Source organism: Manacus candei, unplaced genomic scaffold (genome assembly GCF_025592945.1).
Source record: "Manacus candei isolate 608988 ecotype Guabito, Panama unplaced genomic scaffold, ASM2559294v1 h1tg000015l, whole genome shotgun sequence".
In the NCBI taxonomy this organism is placed as follows: domain Eukaryota; kingdom Metazoa; phylum Chordata; class Aves; order Passeriformes; family Pipridae; genus Manacus; species Manacus candei.
This window is the reverse complement of record NW_026138063.1, coordinates 14,226,067-14,251,696: the sequence shown is the minus strand read 5'-3', so window position 1 is coordinate 14,251,696 and position 25,630 is coordinate 14,226,067. Positions and strand designations below refer to the sequence as shown.

At 38.3% G+C, this 25,630-nt stretch overlaps 1 protein-coding gene across 3 annotated transcripts in view; it reads right to left on the bottom strand.

The window, feature by feature from the left end:
- The window catches only part of PLOD2 (procollagen-lysine,2-oxoglutarate 5-dioxygenase 2), a 65,089-nt gene that overhangs the window by 17,768 nt on the left and 21,691 nt on the right, over window positions 1-25,630 (bottom strand). For all 3 annotated transcript variants that reach the window (XM_051781351.1, XM_051781349.1, XM_051781350.1), the window contains exons 2-9: window positions 17,967-18,058; window positions 16,458-16,594; window positions 10,533-10,696; window positions 9,268-9,380; window positions 7,235-7,298; window positions 6,342-6,439; window positions 4,515-4,616; window positions 613-738 (exon numbers count right to left, since the gene is read on the bottom strand). In XM_051781351.1, the coding sequence (XP_051637311.1) occupies window positions 613-738; window positions 4,515-4,616; window positions 6,342-6,439; window positions 7,235-7,298; window positions 9,268-9,380; window positions 10,533-10,696; window positions 16,458-16,594; window positions 17,967-18,002 (840 nt within the window). In that variant the 5' untranslated portion in view covers window positions 18,003-18,058. The remainder of the gene's footprint in view (window positions 1-612; window positions 739-4,514; window positions 4,617-6,341; window positions 6,440-7,234; window positions 7,299-9,267; window positions 9,381-10,532; window positions 10,697-16,457; window positions 16,595-17,966; window positions 18,059-25,630) is intronic.

Here is a 25,630-nt window from a genome sequence, read left to right as displayed (position 1 = left end):
TAGCAAAACTTGACTGAAGGCACTAGTGAAGGACCAGCAACACCAGATCATTAGGTAATTAGCAAAAAGTATTCGAAAGCAACTTCTCTGTAGTACCAATCAGACTATATCTGAACACATCAGTCCTTCCCATGGGTCCCAGCAGGAATGCCAAGAGAAACACAAATGCATTGGAGAATCAAGAAGAAAAGCAAAACCTATGTCAATTATTAGATGACAATTATTAATAACATTTGGCCAGTCCTGAAGTGGTCAGGCAGTTGGCCTAGATGATCGTTGTAGGTGCCTTCCAACTGGAACTATTCTATTTTTACTCTCTTCTCTTGTTTTACGTCAAGCAGTACCTCCCCCAGAAGCACACACTTCAAAATACATTCTTTCATTACTAAAAGAATCTAAGCAGTTTCTTTAAAAAGACTTCAGTAAGCCCTGCCACAATTTCATTTAATTTGTGCATTTTTCACAGTTCAGCATACTAAACTCTGAAAAATTATCTCTTCCTATGCATTTTAACTGTGTTCCTATATAGAATCCATATACTCCCTCACACACTTTGATTCACTACATAATTTCCAAAATTGAAGTTTTGCACAATAGCAACATCATACTTACATTATTATGAACGAAGATACTGAGTGCCTCCCGTGGGTAGTCCAGAGTCAGCAGTCTGTCTAAAAATTTAGGTAGGAAAGGAGTTGGTTGTTCAATGAAAACACCAATTTTTACTCTTGGATATTCCTAAAAAAAATGATATTTTGACATAACCAGTAAGATTTGTCTCCTTTCTAAGATTACTTATATTAAAGAGCAACTAATGTCACGCTGTAGTAAATTTAGTCCACACAGCTTTCAAGCAATCAAAACCAACTAGCTCAAAAGTGTATGTGCCCTGTTTATTTTCACTGGCTTCACAAAAAAGTAAAGATAATGGATTTAATATTGCTGGAAAATTCTTTGAATTCAATAATAAACTGGAAGCAGAAAATAATGTATTATTGTTTTTAAAATTCTTACTTTAAAAGAATACTAAAACACCAAAAGAAGCATTTAAGGAAATATACCTAGAATGGCACAGCAAACTCATTTTTTGAAAATAACACACATACATACATAAGTTACATTTACAAGAAAATATAAGGAAGACTAGTTTTTTAAAAATAGTTAAAGAATAAATACCACAAAATATTTTAGTCATTTGTACTTTAAGATGAAGACTGCAGTACCCTTCTATAAATGTATATGCACTATTCCTCCCTGATCATTTCAAGTGGGCTTTGCATTACTTCCCCACCCACTGATTTTAGGAAGATCTTTGATAATCTAATTAGAGATTCTCTCCTCACATCCAAAGATATTGAACTTTTATCCACCTTATTTTAATCTGAATTCACATCTTCTGAACAGTGGTATTAATTCCTGGTGTGGAATTCCTGTGCTTGATAGAGATCATAACCACTAAAACAAACACTGACAGCACCTTTGTGCTTTGTGTATTCCTGAAGTATAGCATTACATTATGCAAGACAAAGAAATTTAACCTTCAGAGGCCTCAACTCCTACACAAAGAAATACATTGATTTAACAAAAATTATTTCCATCTCAAACCCAGACAATTATTACGAACGTCTAATCCACTACAAGGTTCAGAGAGAAACCTTATATGAGTATAAAAGTCTGCCAGTTAGCTTTCCCTAGCTTTCCAACACCCACTTGAAGAGTGTCTGGATAAACCATCAACACATGCTGAGATTTTAGTGTCACTGTCTACATCGGAAATCCAGAAACACCCTGGCAAAGGCACCAGATCGGAAACATTAGGCACCAGTGTTTACCCTGACTACCTCCTATTCACAGCTTCATCTGCAAACCTAATAAGCACTCACAGGGAGATCCTAATATCTTCAAAATAACTGATGAAGACATATGTGTCTCGAAAAAGGCACCTGAGAGTGGTGTCACAGGAACTGGTACCACTGATGGCCAGGAAAGCCATCGGACCAAGCTGAGCACACACATGTGCTGCCAATGGTAGAACTGCTGCAATAACTGATTTTTGTCATTCTCCCCTTATTTTCTAGGACAAAGGGAAACAGGTTCAGGCTGGACCTGCAAAGGTTATACAGAGAGTGAGGAATTACTGACACTGCTTCAGTACACTGAAGTGTGAACCACTTGGCTCTGCACTAAAATCTGTGACCAAAGCAAAATAGTGTTTAAAAAATTAAGAGTAAAAATTCCTGTAAACTGCATCTTCTCAAAGTAGAGTTCATCAATGTAGACCTTGGTTTACCACATAGTTGTCACTGCACAATCTGAGTCTACATCACAACAAGTATTTTGAGTATATTAAGTCAGAGGTTTTGGTTCTTCCCAGTTGTGCCTGAGTAAAAACACATTGGAAACACACAGTCTGCACCAGGATGTTACGTTTTCTCTGAGGTCACATATTTTTACTTTTTCACAAGCAGTAGTTGAGCATGTGACAATTTTTGGAAGAAATACAGAACAGTGTCTCAGTACAACTACACAGAGCAAAGTCCCAGATCTCCTAACACAGGAGTTACCAGTGAAGCGAGAGGATGAGTGAGGTCAGCCTTTCCAGATGCACTGGGAAGTCTTCATAGCAGTAGCAAGCTTTAGGACTTAAGAAGCAGTTCTTGGGGGATTAAGTTTGTTGTCCAGTTTAGTTTGGGTTTTAGAAAAAAAAAAAAAAATTAAAAAACCCAACAACTTAAGAAAAGTGGCAAAAATTTACATTTTTGTCCAGGTGCATTCTTCAACTTATTTTCCATTACCTTGTTTTTACCTGAAGAGATAACTAATTTGAGGGTGGCACAGGCTGCTGACATTACAAGATGAAAGCAGCTACTGAGTGTTTCCACACCTCAGCCATGATCACTGCCCAGGAGATCCTGTTTCTGTGAAGGGCACAAGGACTGAGCAGAAGACTCTGCACATGAAGCTCTCAGCTCCTTTGAACAAAACTTCAAAAAACGAGCAAAATCCTCAGAAGATATGAGTGTACAAATGCAGAAAGTTAAATAAAACAATATGGGAAAAATTATCAGAGTAGTCCTGCTTTTTTCACTGAGGATTTCTTGTCAAGTAGCAACCAGACAGGCCTGAACAGAAAGCACGTTCAGAAAATGAAATACTGCTTGTACTTCGAAATGCCTGAAGTAAACACTTCCACTGAGGCCAAGAAAAGCCTTGTTGTTTCTACTGGCAGAGTAAGTGAGGTACGAAGTCCAAGGAATGCATTACAGTAAGAAATACACATTCCAAGTAGATGTACATAAACCATAGGAAACTGTCCAGTAAATCATTGCAAGCTACTCCCCGTTACTGGCTTTAAGATTTAACTGTTCCCTCAACCATGTTTTAATTACCAATACCATTAGAAAAAACTTAGACAATTTGTTTTCTGCAGGTAAACTTTATGATGCGAGTGCCAACACTATTTCATTAAATCACTATTCAAATGTTGTCTCTTAAAAACAAAAATAAAATTAAAAATATTAAAAAAATCTGAAAGTTATTACAATCCCAGTAATGACTTTTTAAATTTATATCCCAGTCCATTAGCTATTTATTGCCCAGAAATTCTTTCACTTTTTCCCTTCACTACAAAGATAACAAGCCACTACTTCTTTCATGCTATCCTCAGCCACCTTCTAAGACCTGCTCCCATTCAAAACTTCAGTACAGAACAGAAACAAAACAGCTGCTGGAAACAGCCTGTTAAGAAAAATCAGAATTTCTTTTTAAGTACAAGCCTCACAATTCCACACGGTAGAGCTTAGTCTTTACTCTGCCTAAAATTTACTGAGTACAAGCTGAAATATTCATAAAGACACTAAAGACATCATGCTTGGAGGCAAAGAGCCAAAATTGCCAAATACTGGATATACACACATGTCATGTGTATGTTTTTTCTACAAGAATTCTATACTGAAATCCAGTCTCAATCACATTATACTTTTTCTACAGAAACACATTTACATATACAATAGAGATATCTGTATTGTCCTTTACAAGGTAAAGCAGTTTTGACTGTTTATCTCAGAAAATGGGAATTGTAACCATATTAGTTAACTATTAAACTCTATTTGTAATAGAAATTGTTGAACTGATGCATACTTAGTATTTTGTAGGTCTGCTGCTAAAAATCTGAAATATCTAAAGAGTTTTTCTACTTCCCCCAAAATTCTAATTATTCACTTGTACGTTGCATGATTCAAAAATTATTCATTCACCCTCAGTAACAGAGGTAAAGATCTGGAAGGCTTTTGGGGATGGGATCATTTTCAGTAATACTGAGGAAGCCTATATTAAAGCCACTGATTATTCCAGTGAATTAGAATTTCATCTTTACAGTTTCATGTACCAGAAAAAAAGTCCTGATGTGTCTAAGAAACATGATATTGCATAACAAAGCCACTTTGCCTCCGAAATCACTATACACCTCTCAACTGTATTCAAAAGGGGTTTGTTCCAGATAGGAGTATTCTTACCGTTAATGTTGACAGGTCTAACAAGTCTAAATCACAAACACTGCAACCAGTTTCCCGTGTCCAAGCATTAGGAATATAGTTTCCCAAATAATTCAAGTGAATCTGGTAAATAAATGAACAATTCAGATTAATGAAACATGTATGCAAATGGTGATCTGTACCTTTAAACAATTCAGGTTTATTCTTTAATCTCTTGTAACTAAAGGCAACTGACAAGAAACAAGCAAAAATAGATGGTAAAAACTTCTTATCCTTTTTATTTACAAAACAGATTATATATGTACTATAAAGTCTATGAAAATGAGTATTTCATAAAAATGACATTGCACTTGAGGTAAAAAAAATATTTCATGTCAGAAGGTGAGGATAATTTGGTATCCATTTCAAAAAGTTTCTCTAATCAATGCTATTTAGTAACCTGCAAATTGGAGAGATTAAATATGAAACAGAAGTATCTTCTAAATAAAAAACTTTGTTTGGAATAAATTCTGGGAATTACTTTCATTCTAGTTTCTTTACTAACTAATTAAAAATTTTTCCAATCCTAGTATACTATTGTCCTCTTAATTCAATTCTAAGTTTAAAAGAGAAGAATCTAACCACACTGACAAAGTGATGCATAGTAAGAGTTTCCTCTTTGTTTTTAAAACCACATCACTACATGCAAAGATTGAGTTTTGTTGAATGTAACATAACTCATGGATTGGTATAAGAAGTTCCATCCTAAACTGTGTGCCCAACTGTAAAATACAGAACTTTTCTTTGGCAATGTGTCAGCAAAGCCAGTGATGACACATAACTTCAGGATTTAATTGAGGCAAAAATAACTGTAGCAATATGGAAGAAATTGGTCAAATATTTCACTACTAGTGAGTAATTATAAGCCGAACAGATAACAACATCATTATATTCACTAATTCCAAAAATGAAAAACAGTGCAAAAACTAAGCAGCAGCCATCTCTGGGATATTAATGAGTTTCAAACCTAATTCTCCTGAGAGCCATTTTTCTGAAAACAAGGAGCTAGCTATAGTAAGGAACACTTATTCAGAAGAACTTAGAAAGTAGTCATGCCCAATCCTTCAGCCACCAGATGCTCCTATAAATGATACACCCTTACACTTCTTTGACACAGAGCAAAAAAATGCAACTGCCATATTACCAAAACATAGTCATTTCTCTCAGAGAAACTGTGCAAGGTTCTCTGGACCAATGAATCCTTACACATGAACAGAATCTGTCACAACAGCTCTTTCACAGGGCAGAGAGTGCTCGACCGTGAACCCAAAGCTCATGAGCCATGGGCACATGGGCACACCCACACACATGGAGAATTTTTTTTTGTCTGTATTCGACATATGTTTCTATATCTGTATATACACACCCAGGTCTCTTGTAGGAATGGAAGTGTTACTGTTTTGTATCCCAGACTGTCACTCTTGGTTAGCTTACCTTCCCCCTGAAAATCTCTTCTTCTGATCACAATTTAATAACCAGACAGACATTCATCTCTAGCATCAAGAACTGTTTTGTGTTAGTGAACAAATTAGCATAAGCTTACTCTCTCCTTATATCCCAAGCTACAATGAATTTGGGAGCAGAACAAGTTGTTTCAGCAGTGATATCAAGTTACAGTGACAGCAGAATAACATGATTGAGAGAGCTATTAGAATAGGGTTTTTATCCTTGCAATTCCTAATATTAAATGGAAATGTGTAGTGGTGGCTGCTATGACAACTTCAGACACTTCTACCACTGTTTGTTGGTTTTTTTTACTTACGTTAGAATTGTGGTTTTGCAAGAAAATCAAAACAAACTACCACTCACTTTAGTTGGACCATTTCCATGAATGGTGACTGGTAGTGTGTCATACACTGAATTCCTTGCTCTTACTCTTCCTTCTTCAAATTTCAAAAGGACTTCATCTGCAAAGCAAAGCCATACAGTAATAAATTCATAAATAAAAGCTAAAATTTCAGAGTTCTTTAAGTCGTTGCTGATACAATATACCTTGCTGTTGCTATCATAATCAGTGTTACTTATTTGGAAGCTTTTGTTCTTTTTTTTTTTTTTAATTAGATCTTGAATTCTAAGCTCTTTATGCTAAATAAGGTGACAAAACCTCAGAGTTTGTCATCAGCAGCCTTCAGTATTGGAATAAAATCTGCTTTAAAAATAATTCTAATTTAGAGCAAATGCTATTTATAGAGAAATCATAGTTGTTTCAGATGTGATCTGACTACAAAAAATTGTTCCATAATTGGAGGTTAAATGTAAGAAAAGAAGTTTGCACAGATGCATTTTTCTATTTAAATTCATGACATTTGAGTAAAGGAAATTCTACATTATTCCACATTGCATTTCATTATGTATAGCCATTTGCTTGAGAACATCTAAAATACAATTTTAATTACCTATCTTACTCCTGTAATTAAGTTTGTGAAAGTTTATGAAAATTTTTCTTAACTCCATATTTACTGCTAACTTAATTTATTTAAAAACTATTTCTCTATTTTAAATCAAATATCTTATCAACATGAGAAATCAATTAATTAATTAATATTCAACTGAAAAGACCTGTAACTAATCTATTAATCAGGTCTATCCATCCAAATATTTCTTTAGAAGAAGTATATGTTTAGGGAACTACATTCATTGTTAAACAAAGAAAGTGTTAATAACAGTTAATAAAACACACAATGTGCAAATCATACACTTACCAACAGCTCCATTTAGGGTCTGAAAAATTGTACATTTGTGGTCCAAAGTAATGTTAATGCGTTCCTGAAATAAAAGTACCAAAGATGTTGAGGCATTCTAAAAGCCAATATTTTTACAGTAATGTTGCAATTATACCACAGTGGCAGCAAGTAATCAGGTAAAACTACACTACATGTTCAGCTCTTAAATACAATTCTTTATTTTATATTGTTACTTTTTTTGAATTCCAGAGTTGTGCAGCTATATAACAATCAGTTTTATATATGCAAAAACTTTAAAGCCAAAGGATAAAGGTCATAACTCTCCAAAGAAAGAGCAATTTAGCAGTATAAACCAAAGCAAATCTGTGTCTCAAGAAAATTAGCAAGTCTTGGCCAAGCAACAAAACATACTGTGTTTCACAGTTTCAAAAATACAAAAGTCAATTTTAAGTATCATGTCAGAATAGAAAACACTAGCAGTTTTAAAACATTTTTCTAATGTTGTATTATTAATCCTACCTCAAGTCTTACTTTGAGTACCATGTTATACCATTTTTAAAAAGTTAATCAAAGTAGATAACCTTTAAAATACAGTTAAAAACCCTTATACAGACAGCACACTGTGTTTTGGTCTTCCAAAATTTTCTCACATATTCTACAGCATTGGACATTATCATATAAAGCAGCAGTAGCAATGCACAGTAAGCACCATGGAGGTGTTTTGAATCATGGTGCAGTAGTGCCTTGCACAGAGATACACATTTCTTTCCAGATTGTCTGGAAGACAATCTGTTTAGACAACTAATTATATTACTTCTGACTTTGGTGCAGAGTCAGCTTTAATGTCTCTACACCCTGCCTTTTCAATTGCATACCTGGCATCTGACTTCACTTCCATGAAATCAATTTGAACATTAAAGGCTGGAAGGAACGTCCTATGAGGAGCTGCTCAGGACTCCAGGTTTGTCTAGTTTGGAGGAGGTGGCTGAGGGGCCACCTCCTTGCTCTCTACAGCTTCCTGAGGAGGGGAAGGGGAGAGGGAGGTGCTGAGCTGCTGGGAATGGTTCAAAGCTGCACCAGAGGAGCTTCAGACTGGACATCAGGAAGCATTTCTTTATGAAGAGGGTGGTGAAACCCTGGATCAGGCTCTCTAGAGAGGCTGTCAATGCCCCCAGCCTGTCAAGTGTTTAAGAGGCAGTTGGACAATGACCTTAACAACATGCTTTAGCTTTTGGTCAGTCCTGTACTAGTCAGCCAGTTGGACCAGATGGTCACTGTATGTCCCTTCTAACAGAAATATTCTATCCTATTTCTGAACCTGCATCCAAATAGACATGATTTTCCATTAAGTTATGCCAGGAAAAACATGTATATATTTCAAAAACTTTGCATCTGCCTTAAGCACACAAATTATCAAAATCATTTTCAAAATTCTGTTTTATCGGCTTCTAAAAGTCTTTTTGCATCAATACACTGCTAACTTTCCTTAGCTCTCTTTTTCCAGCACCAGGGACATGCCTCTGACATCTATCATGCTTTAATGCTGCTACTCAGCAGAGAACTTTGTTAAGCTAGGGCACAAAGAGGTCTTCACCAAAAATTTACGATGCAGCTTTATTGAACATATTTGCACAAAAAGCTGAAGGCAGGATCTGAAATGGCAGCAAGCCAAAGTATAAAACACTGGATCAGCAAGTAGTTCAGTGACACCCTGGAAAAATGCCACATTCTCTGGCCGTCAAACTGCCAAGTACATGGGACCCTCATTGAGATGAATGTGTCTGATCATATACCTCAGAGCTATTATTTCTAACAGTGAAGCTCAACCTGACTGGATCTGAAGACAGCCTGAAATAATATATCAAGTCATGACCCTTTGGAAGCCTGTTCATCATTCCTGCAGTAAGAACCTCAGGAGAGCAAACACAACTGTCAATATGGCACTCCAGAACAAAGAGACAGCATTCCTTTTCTTTTTATCTCTTGGTGTTTTAGGAGGAGTAGCATGTTATTTCAAGCAGAAAGAAATGAGAAAGCCATTCACTACCTACCCTTGCCAATGGGTCAACATAGATTTTGGTGTAAAACAGCTGGTCATCATCATTATCCTGCAGATTCCATTGCTGCACAATACGATTTATATATGGAGCATAACCAATAAATCCTGCAAAATCACACACACAGAAGTTATTTCCATAAAAAGCACTACCCTGCCAATGCTGTCTACCAGTCAGGGACTTCTTTCTGACTGGTGCCAGCAAAGGAAAAGTATGAAATTCATACAACTTGGCTCAGAATCCAGTTTTCTTCCTGTGATACGTAACAGTTCTGCTTCAAAGAGTTCATAATTAATGGTTACTTTTATACCAATGGTATTTTAAGGGAAAAATTAAAACAGATCTGTTTAGGATGGTCCTGAGAACACCAAAGAGATCAGACTACCACTTTTCCCAAGAAGCCCATCTGTGGAAAAAGTTCGATATTCATCAGTCACTTATTGGCAGAGATGCCTGAATGTAATACTGCCAGAAATATAAAAAGAATTCAACTCAAAACCAATATACATTATTTTTAAGCCAAAATAATAAAAAAAATAGTGCAGATAGGTGAGGTAAAGGAGGAGGTAAAGAAACAGGGACACTCCTAGACCTGCACACTGCCCAACTCCATGTATTAGAAGTGACATTCCGTGCTCTGCAGCAGTTATAGAGTATCAGTGTCAGTGTATGTATTAATCAACTCCAAAATTATTACCAAAACTGGCATTTAAATGAGGATTCCAGAATTAACCCATCATTGAGATTAACAGGAGTAACTCTCACTCCTTTTGGAATGAGCCATGTCAGCCATGCTGACAGGCTGGGCAGAGCTACCAGCTCATCTCCCCTGGATGCAGAGATCCACAAGAACAAGGTAGCCAAGTCAGGAAATTCTGACCCAGCTAAACTGTACCTATAAATAATAACATGTGATGCTTTGACTGGGCTTGAACACTACATTGTTTCTGAAGCAATTGGGTCATCTCTGCCCAGCATTTCCTTGCAATGCACAGTTGCTTGCTCAGCTGTCACTTTATTTACCTGCTTTTTAGAAGTTATTGCCAAGCAAACTATGCAAATTCAAATGAAAACTATGCTTAAGCACAGAAGAGCAGCTATTGAAGTGAGAAGGAGAGGGGAAGAATAGGACTCAGTCCTCAATATTATACTTGGGGAATTCAGGAACAGTTCCACATACAAATACATAAAACAGATAACAGAGATGAGTCACGTTCAAGTCCAAGGGTTTAATGGGTTCACAAGAGGATCACACTTGCCTCCTGAGTTCAGGAATCGTTTTCCACTCCGGACAACAGGATACTTGTCAGCTAGCCTTTTATCTGGCCAAATTAGTCCATCTGCTGCAAACACCACTTTATGATTAGTTTCCTGAAATTTCTTTAGGAGCTCTTCAGGGCCCCCTGCAAAGATAACATCATAGCTGAAAAGTAAAGAAATACATTCATTAGATTAGTTTTAATGCTTCTATGTTGAAAACAAAAAATCATTGGACTATTCAAATTTTAAAAATCAAACAGCCCTTTTATTCTGAAAAATGACTCAGAGAAATCATGTTTTATCACCATGTAAAAAATTTTATACTCTTCTAGGATAAAAATTTCAATCAACACTATTTATCCAATATAATTTCCCCTTGTGCTTTTTAATCACCCACATTTTGGACATTCTTTTTCCTTCAGGTTTTGTCTGCCTGAAATCAATTTGCCTATTTCAGATATTTTGAGAAAAAAAAAAAATTCCCTTTAGAACACTGTTTGTTTTTTAAGAACAGCAACTAAAAAAAAAATCAAAACAGATGAAAGTAGGACTAAAAGATGATTTAGGTGACTTTCACTGGGAAACTCTAGATGATCTTGTTCCAAAACACAATAGCACTGACTCTGCAGAAAAGTATTATTAAGAATGTATTTAGATCTCAATAAAGTCTAGTTGCACATAAACTGTGTTGCATCCTGACAATACACAGATTTCTCCCTAAGCCTCTTTAATGTGCTGAAGACCATCAAAAGGCTCTAAATGTCACAACATGTATTTATGAAAAACTTCACCTGCCTTTACGTGTTGATCAGATTTGAGTCTCAATTCCTATTGAGGACAAAGACCTAAAAGTGGAGGGCTCATCTTTGGCAGTTACCCACAGCAAAAGGTCAACACCACCCCAAAACAGAAAGAAATCTGGATGGGGTTGGCAAAGGTCATGTAAGAATGTGGTATCACGAGCTTAGTGGTTTCTTGTTGTTGAACCATATCTAAACCAATGCCTCGGAGGGGAGGAGTGGAGCACAGCCAACCAAACCAAACAAACAAAACCAGACACAGAAACCAAACCAAAACCTCAAAATACATATAAAGTATTAAAATATTCACAGTATGTGGTTTCTTTTTTGTACTTGAGATCCACATATAAAAGCATTATTCATAGAATGGTTTGGGTCAGAAGGGACTTCAAAGACCATTTATTTCCAATCCCCCCACACACAGGCAGAGATGCCACATACTAGCCCACTTTGCTCAAAGGCCCATCCAACCTGGCCTAGAACACTGCCAGGGATGGAGCATCCACACTTTCCCTGGGTAACCTGTGCCAGTGCCTCCCAGTTCAAGGTTCACTTTACACAGCATGAAGAATGGCACAGTAAAATTGGAATCACGTCAGAGATTAGTCTCTGGCTGAAGAAGCACAATAGTTTAATTTAATGGCAGCATCTCAGCCTCCAAGTTTCCTCATCTGAATACAGGTATATTCTTATTCCAGACATATAACTTAGTAACTGAAAGTCATCAGCCCTGATAATGGGCAAAGGAATGGTACAGCTGCCAAAAATCAAGGTCTAACCTTGACCAAGATGTTTTTCTTGCAAAGTCTTTTAGCTTCAGCAGCTTTCAGCTTGCAGGGCACAGAACTTTCTGCATTGCAATGTATTATTACACAGCAATAGTGCCAACAGATCAGCCATTACTGACATGATACTCCTTTATTATAGTTCTGAAATTATTAAAGATGTCTTTAATTCAAAGAGGATTTCATGAAATTGGCCTAAGAGAAGTAACAACAGCTGGCTTACAAATGCAAAAGATTTTCACCGCAAAGCAAAGTATGAACCCTGGAGAGGAAGTGTGTTATGCAGTCTATATAAGTAAGTGGGTTTCTGAAAACTCTCACTGTTATGTTTTTCTGTAACTTTGGCAGAAGAATGCTGGAAAGAAATAGTGTACATTTTGGAGCTTCCCCAGTTTTGCAAAAAATGCCTGTTTCTGCCCAAATATACCAGAATACACTTCACTCTCTTTTCCATTTGATTTCTGTAGCCCGATTGAATGCCAGAATGAGCCTGTAGAACATGCAAGAAACAGGAGACAAGTTGAAGGCAGACAAAAAGAGATTTGTCTGAGGCTTCAACTTAATAGCTTATGGCAGGCTGTGCTTCTCCTCTTTGATCAGGTTAGTGCTGCTGCTGCTATGACTTACAGCTGCAGGAAGGAACCAAATAGCCCTGGAACATTGCTTCCTAGGACTGTCATTCTGTAAAAGAAAGCCAAAGTTGAGCAACATGCTGGGCCAGCCACAGGCTCTGTTTGTGAAAGGGATATGCTACTTAATACAGCACAGTTTATAATCCAAAGCACAGTACTGAGCTGCTAAACTGCAATGGATATTATGCAGGAGAATTAATCCAGCATGAACCTACATTTTCCATTAATGTCCAAGGCACTCTGTTTTATCAAGAGGTGATTTACTGCCACCACATCTTTTCCCGGGCAGGACCTCCACCAGCCTTCTGCCCCTTGCTGCCAGTGTCCTCATCAGCTGCTTTATGAGGCTCCCACTTTTCTCTCCAGGCAACAGGAAAACTCCTGGAGTCAAATGAAAACCTATAAATGCATCATTTTTCTTGTTTACCTGCCATGTCAGATTACATTTGGCCTATCCAGCACTCAACTCCTACTGTAAGGGAGGATTCACCTCAGGTCTACACCACTAAGACCACCATAAAACAGGTCCCAGGACTATCCTTTACAGTTTATGCTGTTATTAAGGGTGATGCACATGGCTTGCTTTAAACAGGACTTCAAAATTTGACAGGGAAGAGTGTGGATATATCCAGGAAAAAGCTCAGATACTTATTTATTCTTCATAATTCCTTCTGATTCCTTCTGAAAGCAAGGGGAAAAAAAGAACCCAAAAAGTTTCCACAACCCAATCCTATTTCCTGAAGCTCCCAGATGGCAGTTGCTAGGGACTGGAATCTACCCATGTCTCCTCCTCTTTTGCAGCAGCAAAGCACCCTGGCTGTGCACCTGGCAACACGGGAAACAGCAACGGTGACTTGGGTCCTCTAAAACTGACCATGCAATTTTTGCATCCACAACTTTTGTAACAATGAGAACTTGTTACTATTGGAGCTGCAGGCTAAGAGCTCAAAATACAAATGAGAGAGGGCCCACTAGTGACTAGCAATTCAGGTCCCCTATCTCATCTATCTTAGCTGCATTGTGCAGCCACACAGCTATTTTGTCATTTACACTGTATCCCCACCAGGATCACACCTTAAACATTTTGAGATATGTTTATCCCTTAAACTGTTAAAATTCAACATTTTAACAAATGTTAGGGGAAAAAAACACAAAACAAAACAACAAAACAAACAACAAACTGAGAGGCTTCAAAACTCTTCCATGATACAAAGAGATGGCTGTGGGAATTCTGGATGAACAGTCACAGCATCAACCAATTTATCCAGTCTATACTGGCCATTAGCCAGTTCAATCTGAAATGGTCCAAAATAAACCAGTAGTTAGCCCAAGTGAAAAAAAAAGACCCATTTAAATGAGGTTCCCTCTGCAGACATTTTTCTATGTACACCTAGACATGAATTGTCCACAAAAGAAGCTCAAACTATTTCCAGCATTCTGAGCTATTTAAAAAACTGCTCAAAAATAAAAAACCCAAGAAACTAAGTTTAAGTAAACAGTTCTCTAGAAATTTTTTGCCTAGTTACAGCAAACCAGACATTTCCTTTCCCCACCCCCAAGATTAATATTCCAAATGCTTCACAATGAATATAATAAGAAACACTTGAAGAAGAAAGGAAGTTCATGACACTTGTCTTTTCCAAACGTACTGCTACATTGATCAACACTTAAATTGCAAACCAGGATTTTTGGAAATGAAAAAGCTCATTAGAATTAAAATATAATGCTAGAATCAGCAAACTACTTTTTTCTTCTATCTGGAAACAGTTCCACCAGTTTTAAATATATATGTACTTCGGATTATGGATCTCAAGAACTTGGGAGGCCTTAAATCCTGTGATTTTTCATGGCAAGAAAGATTATTGCCTCTGCACTTTGACACACATGGTCCTCTGTACTCTCTCCTCCATGCCAGCAGACAGCCTGCCCCTCAAGAGAATAAACTATGCTGGAGAGGAATTTGAGCTACACCCTGATAGCAATCTGATAACAAATTTGCATATTTTACTATATAGGAAGAAAATAGTGATGAATCAGGATAATAAATTTGAAAACAAATAAATTCAATATAAGTTGAAAACATTTGGGAAACGTTTGATTCATCTGAGCTTTAGTAAAAAATAAAATCTTCCAAATTAATCTCTTCAAGTTTCAGCTATTGTATGGTTAGTAGGATAACATTATGAACTAACATGTAATATATTTACTTTTAGAAAGATCCTTTTTCCACCTAGCAAATGCAAAATTGATCAAGTCAATAACAAAAAACATTCAAAACTTGAATGTCTACCACCAAACCTATGTTACCTTTACAGTCAACTAGGCATACAAAGAAAATCTTCATCAAAAGTGTCCCTTATAATGCTTATTTATAAATTGCTGAAGATGATTTAGATTTTTGGCTTTCTAGGTCTATCTTCAACTCATAACAAGGGGTAAAATTAGAACAAAAAAACTGAGTAACATCTTTGAATTTGCTACCAGTTTCATAGGCTACTCCAACTTTCCTGAAGTGATAACTTCAGCAAAACAACAAATTAACTATCCATAAAACGTTACTGTCCAACCACTTCCTGTCTTGTGATGATGTCTGCTGTACAAATCCTATCAAAACTCTACCTCAAAAAAGTGTCCCTAAAATTCTTCAGCTGTCAAATTTGAATAAATAAATAAATTGAACAAGTTAAAAGCTAAAAGACAATTCTGGAGCAGACATTCCAATATGACTTGGTAACAGCAGTGTGAACCCATGCATGCACCTCTCCAAGCTTGCACTCTCCAAGCTGAGCCTCTCCAAGGCTGCCTGTCTGCAATCAGAGCTTCTTTGTCCCTGATTCAAGGCTTGGTTCCATGCCTTCCTTGCAGAGATTAAAGCTGTGACCCTGCTCTGGTTAACTTTAGTGTGGAAGAGCTTGGTAGTTGCTCTAAGTTGTATTCTTAGCTACTGTGATCATGCTGTTGTCACAGAAGCAAAATAAGAGGAGGAGGAGAAGAAAAAAGCAGAGGGAAACAAAGGAAAAAGTGTGACTCGAGCATGTTTGAGCTCCATGTTTTCTGTGACAAGGAGAAACCTATCTGGCCTCCAGGGAGGATGTTCAAGCATAGCTGTGCTATGAGCTATAATCTGGCACCTGCAGACAGCAGTACTGTCTCTCCATCCTTCTATCACACAGACAGGACAGGTACAACTGGCACCAAGTCTCTTGTCTTGGTACTCTAACATGTAAAAGCAGTTCTCCTGTTCAATGATTTCCTCAGGGACCCATTTTCCAGCTTCCTCCATATCACTACAACTTCATGGAACAAGATTATGCTTCTAGTCCCTACTGGCCACTTTATTTCTGGAGCTGCTTTTGCTCCCCCTCCCATTCACACTCCCAGCCTGCAGCCACATCCTGCTCTCACCACAGCAGAACAAGGAGAGGACAAATGCTTCCCTAAAAGCCTGTCAGCTCTCAATAACATTTTTTTACCCCCTTGAGGCAGTAGAACTATAAACAAATCTTACATCTGTAAATCTGTTAAAAAAGTAATGATTGCTCCAAAAGCAATCTACTATTTTTATGAATGAAGAAAAATAGAAGCAAACTCTCTCGAATAAAACAGCGAGGAGGAAAAGCAGTGTGCAACTTTCAGCATGTCACAGCAGCTACTTTTGCACGCCTGCCCAGACTAAAATATAAAGACAAGAAGACAGGTTTGCTCACCATTCAACAAACAATACAACCAAGTCCTCTTGATCAGCATAGCTTTCTATGCCTTCTTTCAGCAATCGAACTTTCTGACCTCCACCAATAGAGTTAGGCAGCTCACCACCTTTCCACTCTTCACCTTTTCCAAGAACCTGGAACAAGAAAAAAGAAAAGCACTTTTTGCTAGTACCCGAAACCATGAGGCTTTTTTAAAGCAGGCCCTTATTAAAAACAGATGCTAAAGCAGAAGCAACACACTAAGGCATAGCAAGCCATCATTTCCAGCATGGTAAGTTTTCCATGTCTGAAGCAGCATTCAGCACAATGACATCACTGCAAAAACATGAGAGAGACATTTTTTAACCAAATAAGAATCGAGCAATTGCCTGCTACTGCCATTTATTTCAGTGTGCCTCCTTCAGAAAGAAAAAAGGCAAGAATTGTACCAAAATTTCTATTAGAAAAACGTTCTGAATGAGACCTTTAAAAAATCAATAGAATCACTTTAGGAACAGGAGGCTCAAGAGACTTTGGTGGATCAGGGTATAACTAATTCAAATTGCAAGCTCCAGTCTTTTTGCACAAAAAGGGAAGGACAGGTTCCCCACTATACAGCTCACTGCTAAAAATCAGATAAACAAAAAATTCCTCCCAAGCCAAGCGCTATAGCAGATTACCTGTCAAAAAAAAGAAAAAAATAAACTCTTACTGGGTTTTGAACATAATGTTTTTGCAACATATAAAGGCTGGAAGAACTACATTGCATGATGTTTCGCACAAATCTGCAAAGCTAAGAGACATATCCAGAGCTCAGGCTTCCCGGGTAGAAGTCAAACTTCAGAGACCCAAATAATTTCTTATTTATAGTGCAGGCACTGTGGTAAGTAAGCTGAAAAATTTCATAACACCATATGAATTGCTGGATTTTCTCTTGGCAGAACCAATTTGTGGGGAAAGTTTAGAAGGTTGGTGCCCTCCCTTTTCCCAAGGTCACGCACAGGCCAGCCTAAGAACGTGACATACGGAGGCATGGAGCGAGGCAGAAAAGGTTGGTAAGAATTACAGAAATGCACTGTCCTCTCAGAATTAGAGGTTCCTGGAAAACACAGTGAAATTTTCAGTTGTGACCCTCCCTTCTTCCTTGCAGCAGGGATCCAGCCTTTCTTGAGGAAGGAGATCCAAGCCCTATGAGTACAGTACAGCCTCCAGAAGTATTCATGCAAACAAAATCAGCCACACTGAAAAACAAGGCTATATGATAAATCATGACAGAACCGGTGAGTGACTGAGGATGCTGACCACAAGGGCTACAAATCTGTAAAGCAGCTCCCTCCCATGATGCTTCAGAGGGGAACCAGCAGATAAGCAACAGGGAGAGCAGCAAGTGCCCTTCCTGCCCCCAAGCTCTGCAACTATTTTACTTTGTCCCGGCACACGAGAAAGCTCAGACAAGGTCAGTTACTCTTTACTGGTTCTGTTTTACAGCATGTACAGTACGAATATTTGGTACAAAACATGCAATACCTTCACTGTGTAGTTGAAGTGCTTTGCAGTTTGCATGAAACGGTGAAAGCCGTCGGTTTCTTTAGTTGCTACAGTAAAGACTAGCAGTTTATCTGAGGGAGAAAAATAAGGAACACGTATTAATATGTTTTCAGGGCACAGTTTATAAGAAAAAATACACGGAACAGAACTGGATCAGGGGGCTTTATGACCTGCCTGTATCTCATTCAAATAGAGGAGGCAAATACACTGTCATATTATAGGCTTGAAACATCACCAGACGAGAACTGCTATGGACAAGGGTGCTATATCTAAAATTATCCTCAGGGAGAAGAAGCAAGTAAACCCATCTACTCTGTAAGTAACTAGATCAAGACAAATACAAAGCTAATATGACTACTGGACAGGAAGGAATCTTCAAAGCAAAAATAACTTACTAGTTTTCAGTCTGAGCTAATTCTGTGACCTCTTATCACAGGACTGAATGGTGCCAGAGAACTTCACCCATCCTCAGTAACTCCCCTGAAAGCCAGTGGTTCATACTCTTCATGAAAACAAGACAAAAAAACCAGTCATGGAAATCAGTCCCCCAAAGGACAGCATTTAGTGCTTTTAAGTCCTTGGGCAGAGACAAAAGCGCAGGGGTTTGCTTGGCTGGTTTTTTTATTCAGAGCCTATGCACATTATAGCAGTGGTAATTTTGCCCTCTTACTGCATGCAGGCAAATGACCATGCAACCCCTTTCCTCTTCACATTCCAGAGCTTTTAACACAGTTCGAATAGGGTCACAAAATCCCACTAAACAGCTTCCCAATTAAACTACTAAATGACATTTAGAACCCTATGCATTACGCTGAATAATCAAACTATGCAATTCAAAGCTATGAGGAGGACAGGACCCCTATCCAAAATCAAGTATTTAATCAGACCAGCCAGGATGCCAGAGAACACTGCAGTTCCCCAATTCAGTCCAAGTGCAAGCAGCAGCTGCCCTCTAAGCAGAGCCCATAAGATCAATCCTCACAAGAAAATAAAATCAATCGCCTACAAATAGCATTCCAGACACAGTGCTTGTTGCTGCTGCACTTTCTCAAAAAACAACCTCTGGATATTTAGCCCAGTAACGTGCTAGAAGTGGCTACTATGGAAAACATTCCTATTAACCCTTCAGCCTTGCCCACCACCGCAGGTTTAGCAGCCTTCAGACACTCCAGACATCATCCTAAGTGTATTAAAATCATTCACCACTTGCCATTTTGTTCTATGTGACACCAGCAAAATTAACATACGAGATGATAATCCACTTCTCACTTTGTGGAAGAAATGCACCCTGCAAATTACTCATGTGATGCTCTGCAACCCCGTACCAGGACCCTTCAAGTGTACCTCTGCTCAGTCAAGCAAAAATACCTGTCAGAGCACACAGTCTGTAGAGAAACATAAAACCCCTTGTAATGAAATTCAAGTCTGTCTGAACTAGCAGTCAAACTATGGAGATTAGTCTCAGGAGCCGCCAGGACTGTTTCCACCGAAATAAAGCTTAGATTCAGCCCTGGTCAACAGATCACTTCCAAGAACACTCCTACCAGGCCTGGCTAGTCCATCCTCATCTGCAGCTGTAATGGTGTATGTGAGGAAGAGCAGGGATAAGATAACCACAAATGATGCTTTCTCAGCCTTTTTTTTTTCTTGTCTCTAAGGGTTTTCCTGACTTAGATGGTATTTCTGTACATTCCAAAACACTCAATCTGCTTTGAGACCTTGCTCTTACCTAGTCACTCCTTGATGCAACCTTTAAGCAGTGACAACACCATGTACCCAGTACCTACAGTTTCATCTGACACTGCCCAAGTTCATCAACTGCAGACAACATTTCTACCTGCCCTCCCCACCACGCAGTTTCATAGATTTCTCTCACATCCTGACACCACTTTTTCTTTTTCAAGTGGGAGTGGAAGAACAGGTGACAACACACAATCCTTTTCCTCAGCAGTCCCAGTGACAATTTTAACTGCTGGTTCTACTGAACCAGACTGACACTCCTGCAATACAATGCATAGCAAAGAAGAAACTGGAAATAAATACTTTAAATGCTTCAATCAATTCAAACATCCAAAAATTTGGGTAAGACAAAGATTTGGAAGATAAATTGCTCCATCTTTATCTCACTTAAGTGTTAGCAGCCTTTTGTAGGCAAGAATCAGAAGAAAATCCCACAAGTACATCTCAAAAGGACAGGAGGACATCCACAGAGGATTCCAATGCAAGGCGTTCACAGACATACTGACTCACAGAGAGACACAAACACAGCAATTATGGTTCAATACCTTCAAAATCATTTATTCTAAAGGTCATGCAATTTAAAGTAATTCTACAGAAGGCACCACAGAAAGAATAAAGAACATGATATCTTAGATTATGACTAAAACAGAACAGAAGACAGAGGATAGGGTTTTCCTCTATGGAATAGTTTAAATTATGACTTTTTTTTGTTGTTCAAGCACTACATTTTCAAATTACAGGGAACTGGAAAAATCTGATCATACCAGACTGCATTACTAAGCCAAGAGAATCCATTATTAAAAGTTTCCTAGGTGACCAGTCAAGCACTGACTAGAACTATGGAATTTGGTTTGGAGTGAGCATATTTCACACCTACACCTTCCTGAGGAATGCTAGCAACAAGGATTTCAAAGATCTGTACTTGACAACATCATGTAAATTACAAAATGTGGGCTGTACCAGATTCCCTCCATAGTCACTAAGTCAAAAAAAGTATTAAAGTAACATACAAGTACAGTTTGGCAAGTAAAAAATAATCTACTGTCCTTTATGGGATATTGTTACTCTCTCTTAATGGAATACACATTATTCATGTATTTCAAGAATCACTATGGGGCCTGGTATGTTACTTGACTTTTGTGGAACAGGAGGAAAGAGAACAATGTGCCAAAGCATAAGGGATTTCAACCTGAGCTATATAAAAAGAAGAAAGCTGAGCAGACAAATAATGCAGTTTATATTGACATGAAAAAGGAAAAGAACCTGTATTGCACTGGCAGCCAATGAAGAAATCTAAGTAGGCTGTCTGAGTCAGGTTTGCAAACAAACACAGTACAAAAGAAAGCTATTTTTAAAGTTATTATTCATGTTGAAAATGTTTTTCTTTTTAACATACTCGCCTATGGTCAATTTTTTTAAATTACAGATTAAAAGGTTTAAAAGACTTTATTTTCATGTCTTTGTTGCACCACTGACTTTTAGATGCATGTGGTACTTAAATAATTTTTAAGTGCAGAAGTGTAATTATAGGATTTAAAGTCCCTTTAGAATTAGAGATTCTTTATAGATTACTTAGGTTTTGTTGTTTTGTGGGGTTTTTTTGTTTGCATTTGTTTAGTTTGTGGTGGTTTGTTTGGGTTTTTTGAAGTAAGCTGTGTCTGACCAAAGTGCAGAGAAACATGTTTTTATTCTATATATAGTGTGTATGGAGAGCAATGCAAAGTGCATTAAATGAGAGTTACCTTGGCACATTATAGAGGGTATTATTATCAAATGAGGAAAGCAGAACTATTTTCCCCTAGCTAATAAAAATCATTAATCTAATTCCTGTAGGCTGCTGTGATTTTATTTAGATTTAAGTGACAACTTGTACAGCTTCACTGGCAGACTTTTACTAAACGTAGCATGGGAGACACTTGTTTCTTCCAGTGGAAGTGAGTGAAGAGAACGCTTCTGACCACTGAATACTTCTGGTAATTTCTTTTTAACCTTTTAACTGCATTCAGTTTGAAAAATCTATTCCTTGCTCACTACATTTAGGTCCAACAACCTCTTAGAACACTTGTCCCATTTGTGTTTAGCAACATGAATCCAAAGTGACTTTCATGATGGCACAGGAGCGTCAAAGTGCAAGTACAACACTCCCAAGGGAGTAAGTTTATCCAAGCGCTGTTTCCATTTCAGGATGTGCTGAGCTACATGTATTTCAGCTGCAGCCACCCGCAGTGTCCCTGCTGTGCAGAGCAGGTCTGGCCCCACGACAAGCCCTGTCAGTGCAGAGGTTCAGGGCTGTACCAGAGCCCTCCCACACAGAGGGACCAGCCCAGTGTCCCCAGCAGCATCACTGTACCAGCTCCAGGGCTCCAATAGGGTGCAATGAAGACCAGGTGTAGCAGTGGAAAGATGCCTGCAATCACACAGACCCCAGGCTACTACTGTGGCCTGGAACTCCCCAGTGAGAGTGCCACAAAAAACCCACAAGGATTTCTAGCTGCAGCTAGTTCCTGCTTCACCATCCACTTTGCACAAACCCCTGCCCTCCACTGAGGTGTTCACCTTAAAGGAGCGCTGCTGTGTGGTCTTACATATAGGCTGGAGCTCTACAGTTTAAATCTGACTACCCCCTACACACAAGGGGATGAATATACACTCTCAGTAATATCTTCCCACAGTAACAGCATCCCCAAAGTGCAAACACATATGAAAACAAGAACACAGCAGGTGGTCACATTCCTCCCCACTCACATTCCTCTGAACTGGGATGCCACAGAGGGTACAGGCTGCCTGGAAGGGCTGGGCTACCCCAGCACACAGGCTGCCAGAGGCATCTTGGCAGTCACTGGAGGGGATTACCAAGCTTGGTATTTATTTCCACAAGTCAAGTCAGTTTGTGTAAAAAGGAAATGCAAACCCTATACTGAAGTTCAACAGGAAGGCCTGAAAAAAAATCTCCTCAGAGCTCCATGCCCGGTATGAGGGTGCTTAAGTTACTAGAATGCAATTTTTTTCAGGCAGATTTCCAATAGTTACACCCACAAAACAGCTGTTCTGTTTTGAAAACAAGCCTGAGAGAGCATGTGTTTGGCCAAGGAAAGTATATCCAGTGACATACAGAATTCATTTTTATATGCAAATTCAGAAACCCTTCAGCACAGACAACACCACATATAGAGCACATGCAGTGCATTAGGAAATCCAGTGAAGGTTTATCAAAACATCTGACTCTTCTACCCATTTTTTGTGCTGCTATCTTCAGGGACCTGGCTGCATCAGAAATATTTATTTCCAGAAATAAGAACAATAAGCCAGAGCCTTTGTCTTCAGTGAATTGCCTGGCAAGGTCTCAGTCAGGAATTTCCATGGCAGGACTGCTTTAAGTAGCAGTGACCTTTCTCCTTGTATCCTGGCAAAGAAGCATGCAAAGAACTGCAGTCATTCCTCACACACCCACATGGTTCTTATTTATCTTGAATGAACACTGACAGAGATTACTACATAATTTCTACCAGGGGTTGTGGGCACTAGTATAGTAGATTCAGAGCAGCCAAAACTGAGGATATTGCTTACAGCCACACGGAAGCTGACATTTAGTCCTTGGATTCAAGTACCATGGACTTCTCTGGAACAGAAGCAAGCTGGAAGATCAAAGGACATCTGTGCATGGTACCACATTATGACATTAAAATCTATCTCTATCTTTAAAACTAGAGGCTTATAATGGTAAACAAATGATGTTTTGTACTTGTAATACATTTTTATTCATGTTCCAGTGTCTACATTTAACACAATCTACTTTCCCATTTGCACATTACACCCCACCCAGAGCTGCTTAACAGAGTAATGACTGTGTATCCATCTTCCCATTAAATGTGTAAAGTTATGTATAATTGAAAAATAAATCACCAAACATTTCCAGCAAGCTAATAAACAAGTTGCTGGAGATCACAGAAAAACCTTGGAAACCAGAAGCATACTAGGAACACCTCCATGGATTTAAGGAAGAAAAAAAAAAAAAAGCCCACACACTGGCAAAGAAAGGTCAGGTAGTACTAAGGCATGGGTTAAGCAGATGCCTAGAAGAGAAGATGGAAGGGACAGATAACTGGAAGAAGCACATAGATGCATCCAAGCCCATTGATTAAGCTATGCAATTGTGCCTACTATGTCTCTTGCCTCTCTGGAGATATGGGAAACCAACAGGACGTAGTTTCCCACAAAAACAAACAAACGAAAAAGAAAACAAACTCCAAACTTGCCTTTACACCCCACAGGAGCATCACTGGAGGAATATACTAAAGCTCAACACAACTAAAAAAGTGGTTTCAACCTGGATTCCTCTTGTCACAGTTCAAGATCACAAAAAAAACATTCTTCTATATGCTTTCAAGACAAACTGAAGCTCTGCAGATGGCTATAGAGTCATCAGTGGTGCCAACAGTAATTTCTGTTCCCTATTTATATGGACTTAGACTGTAAGTCTAAGTGTAAATCCAAAGAACCATTAAAACAACTAAAATATCAAAGAGTACTTTCAGACTCCAGATCTTTTAGCACAACATGATCTTCCACTTATCCTTCACAAAGGCAAGATTAGACTACTTAAAACTTAAGATTCTGCATCAAATAAAACCATTGAAAATCCACATACTGTGAAAAGATGACAAACAGACAGAGACAGGAGAAACCCATCATATCTCATGGCTAGGCTTCGCAAACAAACCCATCATATACAATGTAACCATTATACCTACAGACATATATAATCCAGCAGCAAACAAATATCTTAAGTACACAAAGAGAAAAAACACAAGCTTTAAACATATATACCCATCCAGTGTGAACTTGTGATGTACATATGGTCAAAGAAAGCAGTAAGCCAACAGAAGAATTTCTGGTCAAGTAAAACTTTTGGCATAAAGAGAGAAAAGACAGAACCATCCGGCAGCTGTTTATTTTCTCCCTAGGATTCTTTAGAAAGGCAACAATGTGCTGAAATAGCAAACATGGTCATCTTTTTTTCTCAGTAAATAAATGTGCATTACACTGCAGGAGGGGGAAAGATGAATGGGGCATAAACAATACTACTTCCTATTTGGAAGTCCTGAAGTTTTTTTAATCTGATCTTTATATAATACAGTCAACTTCCGCTCTGCACAGGACACTGCTGCATTCCTCCATTTATCCCACATTTTTGTGCTTCCCAGAAAGGCAGACTGGTTTCAAAGTTCCACTAACCATAGCCATGATCACATTGTAAGACTGGATTCTCTGCAACTAAATAGCATGGTTGGATTGATGCTAAAAAATACCCTTGGATGGGAGACAAAATATGCTTGAAAAACTCATGAAATATCAGCAAGAACCAATGCTTAAAATACTTCTGAAAGGCCAGATTTAGAAGAAGCAGACCTTCCTGTACCAACCTCTTCTGAAAGTTTGGTCTATCTTCCTCTGTATCACAAACCTCCCTTTAATCACTGCACTTCAATATATGCATACACACATGCCTTGCTGCAAAATACAGAGTAGCACGAACATTATTTATGTGATTTCCAAAAACTTAGAAATCCTTCTTAGCAGAGTTGTGGAAGTCTTTATTTTGTTAGTATAAAGTTATTGCAGAATTAATGGAGGTACACACGTATCATCCCTGCTGCCACCTGACCCTTAAATTGGTTCAACCTGCAGGAAAACAAGAATAACTTCTGCCTTGAAACTGTTGCAAACAGTTTCTGACCACAACTGGCATTTATGGTTATCAGGATCACTCAATGCATGGGCTATCTGTGGATAATCCTTCCTCTGCTCCTCCAGGTTGTTTGTAAACCTTGCTGAAATTACAGAGCAATAGCCAGTGGTATCAAAACTGCCAACACTGTTCCAAGCCAGGGAATAGAACCAAT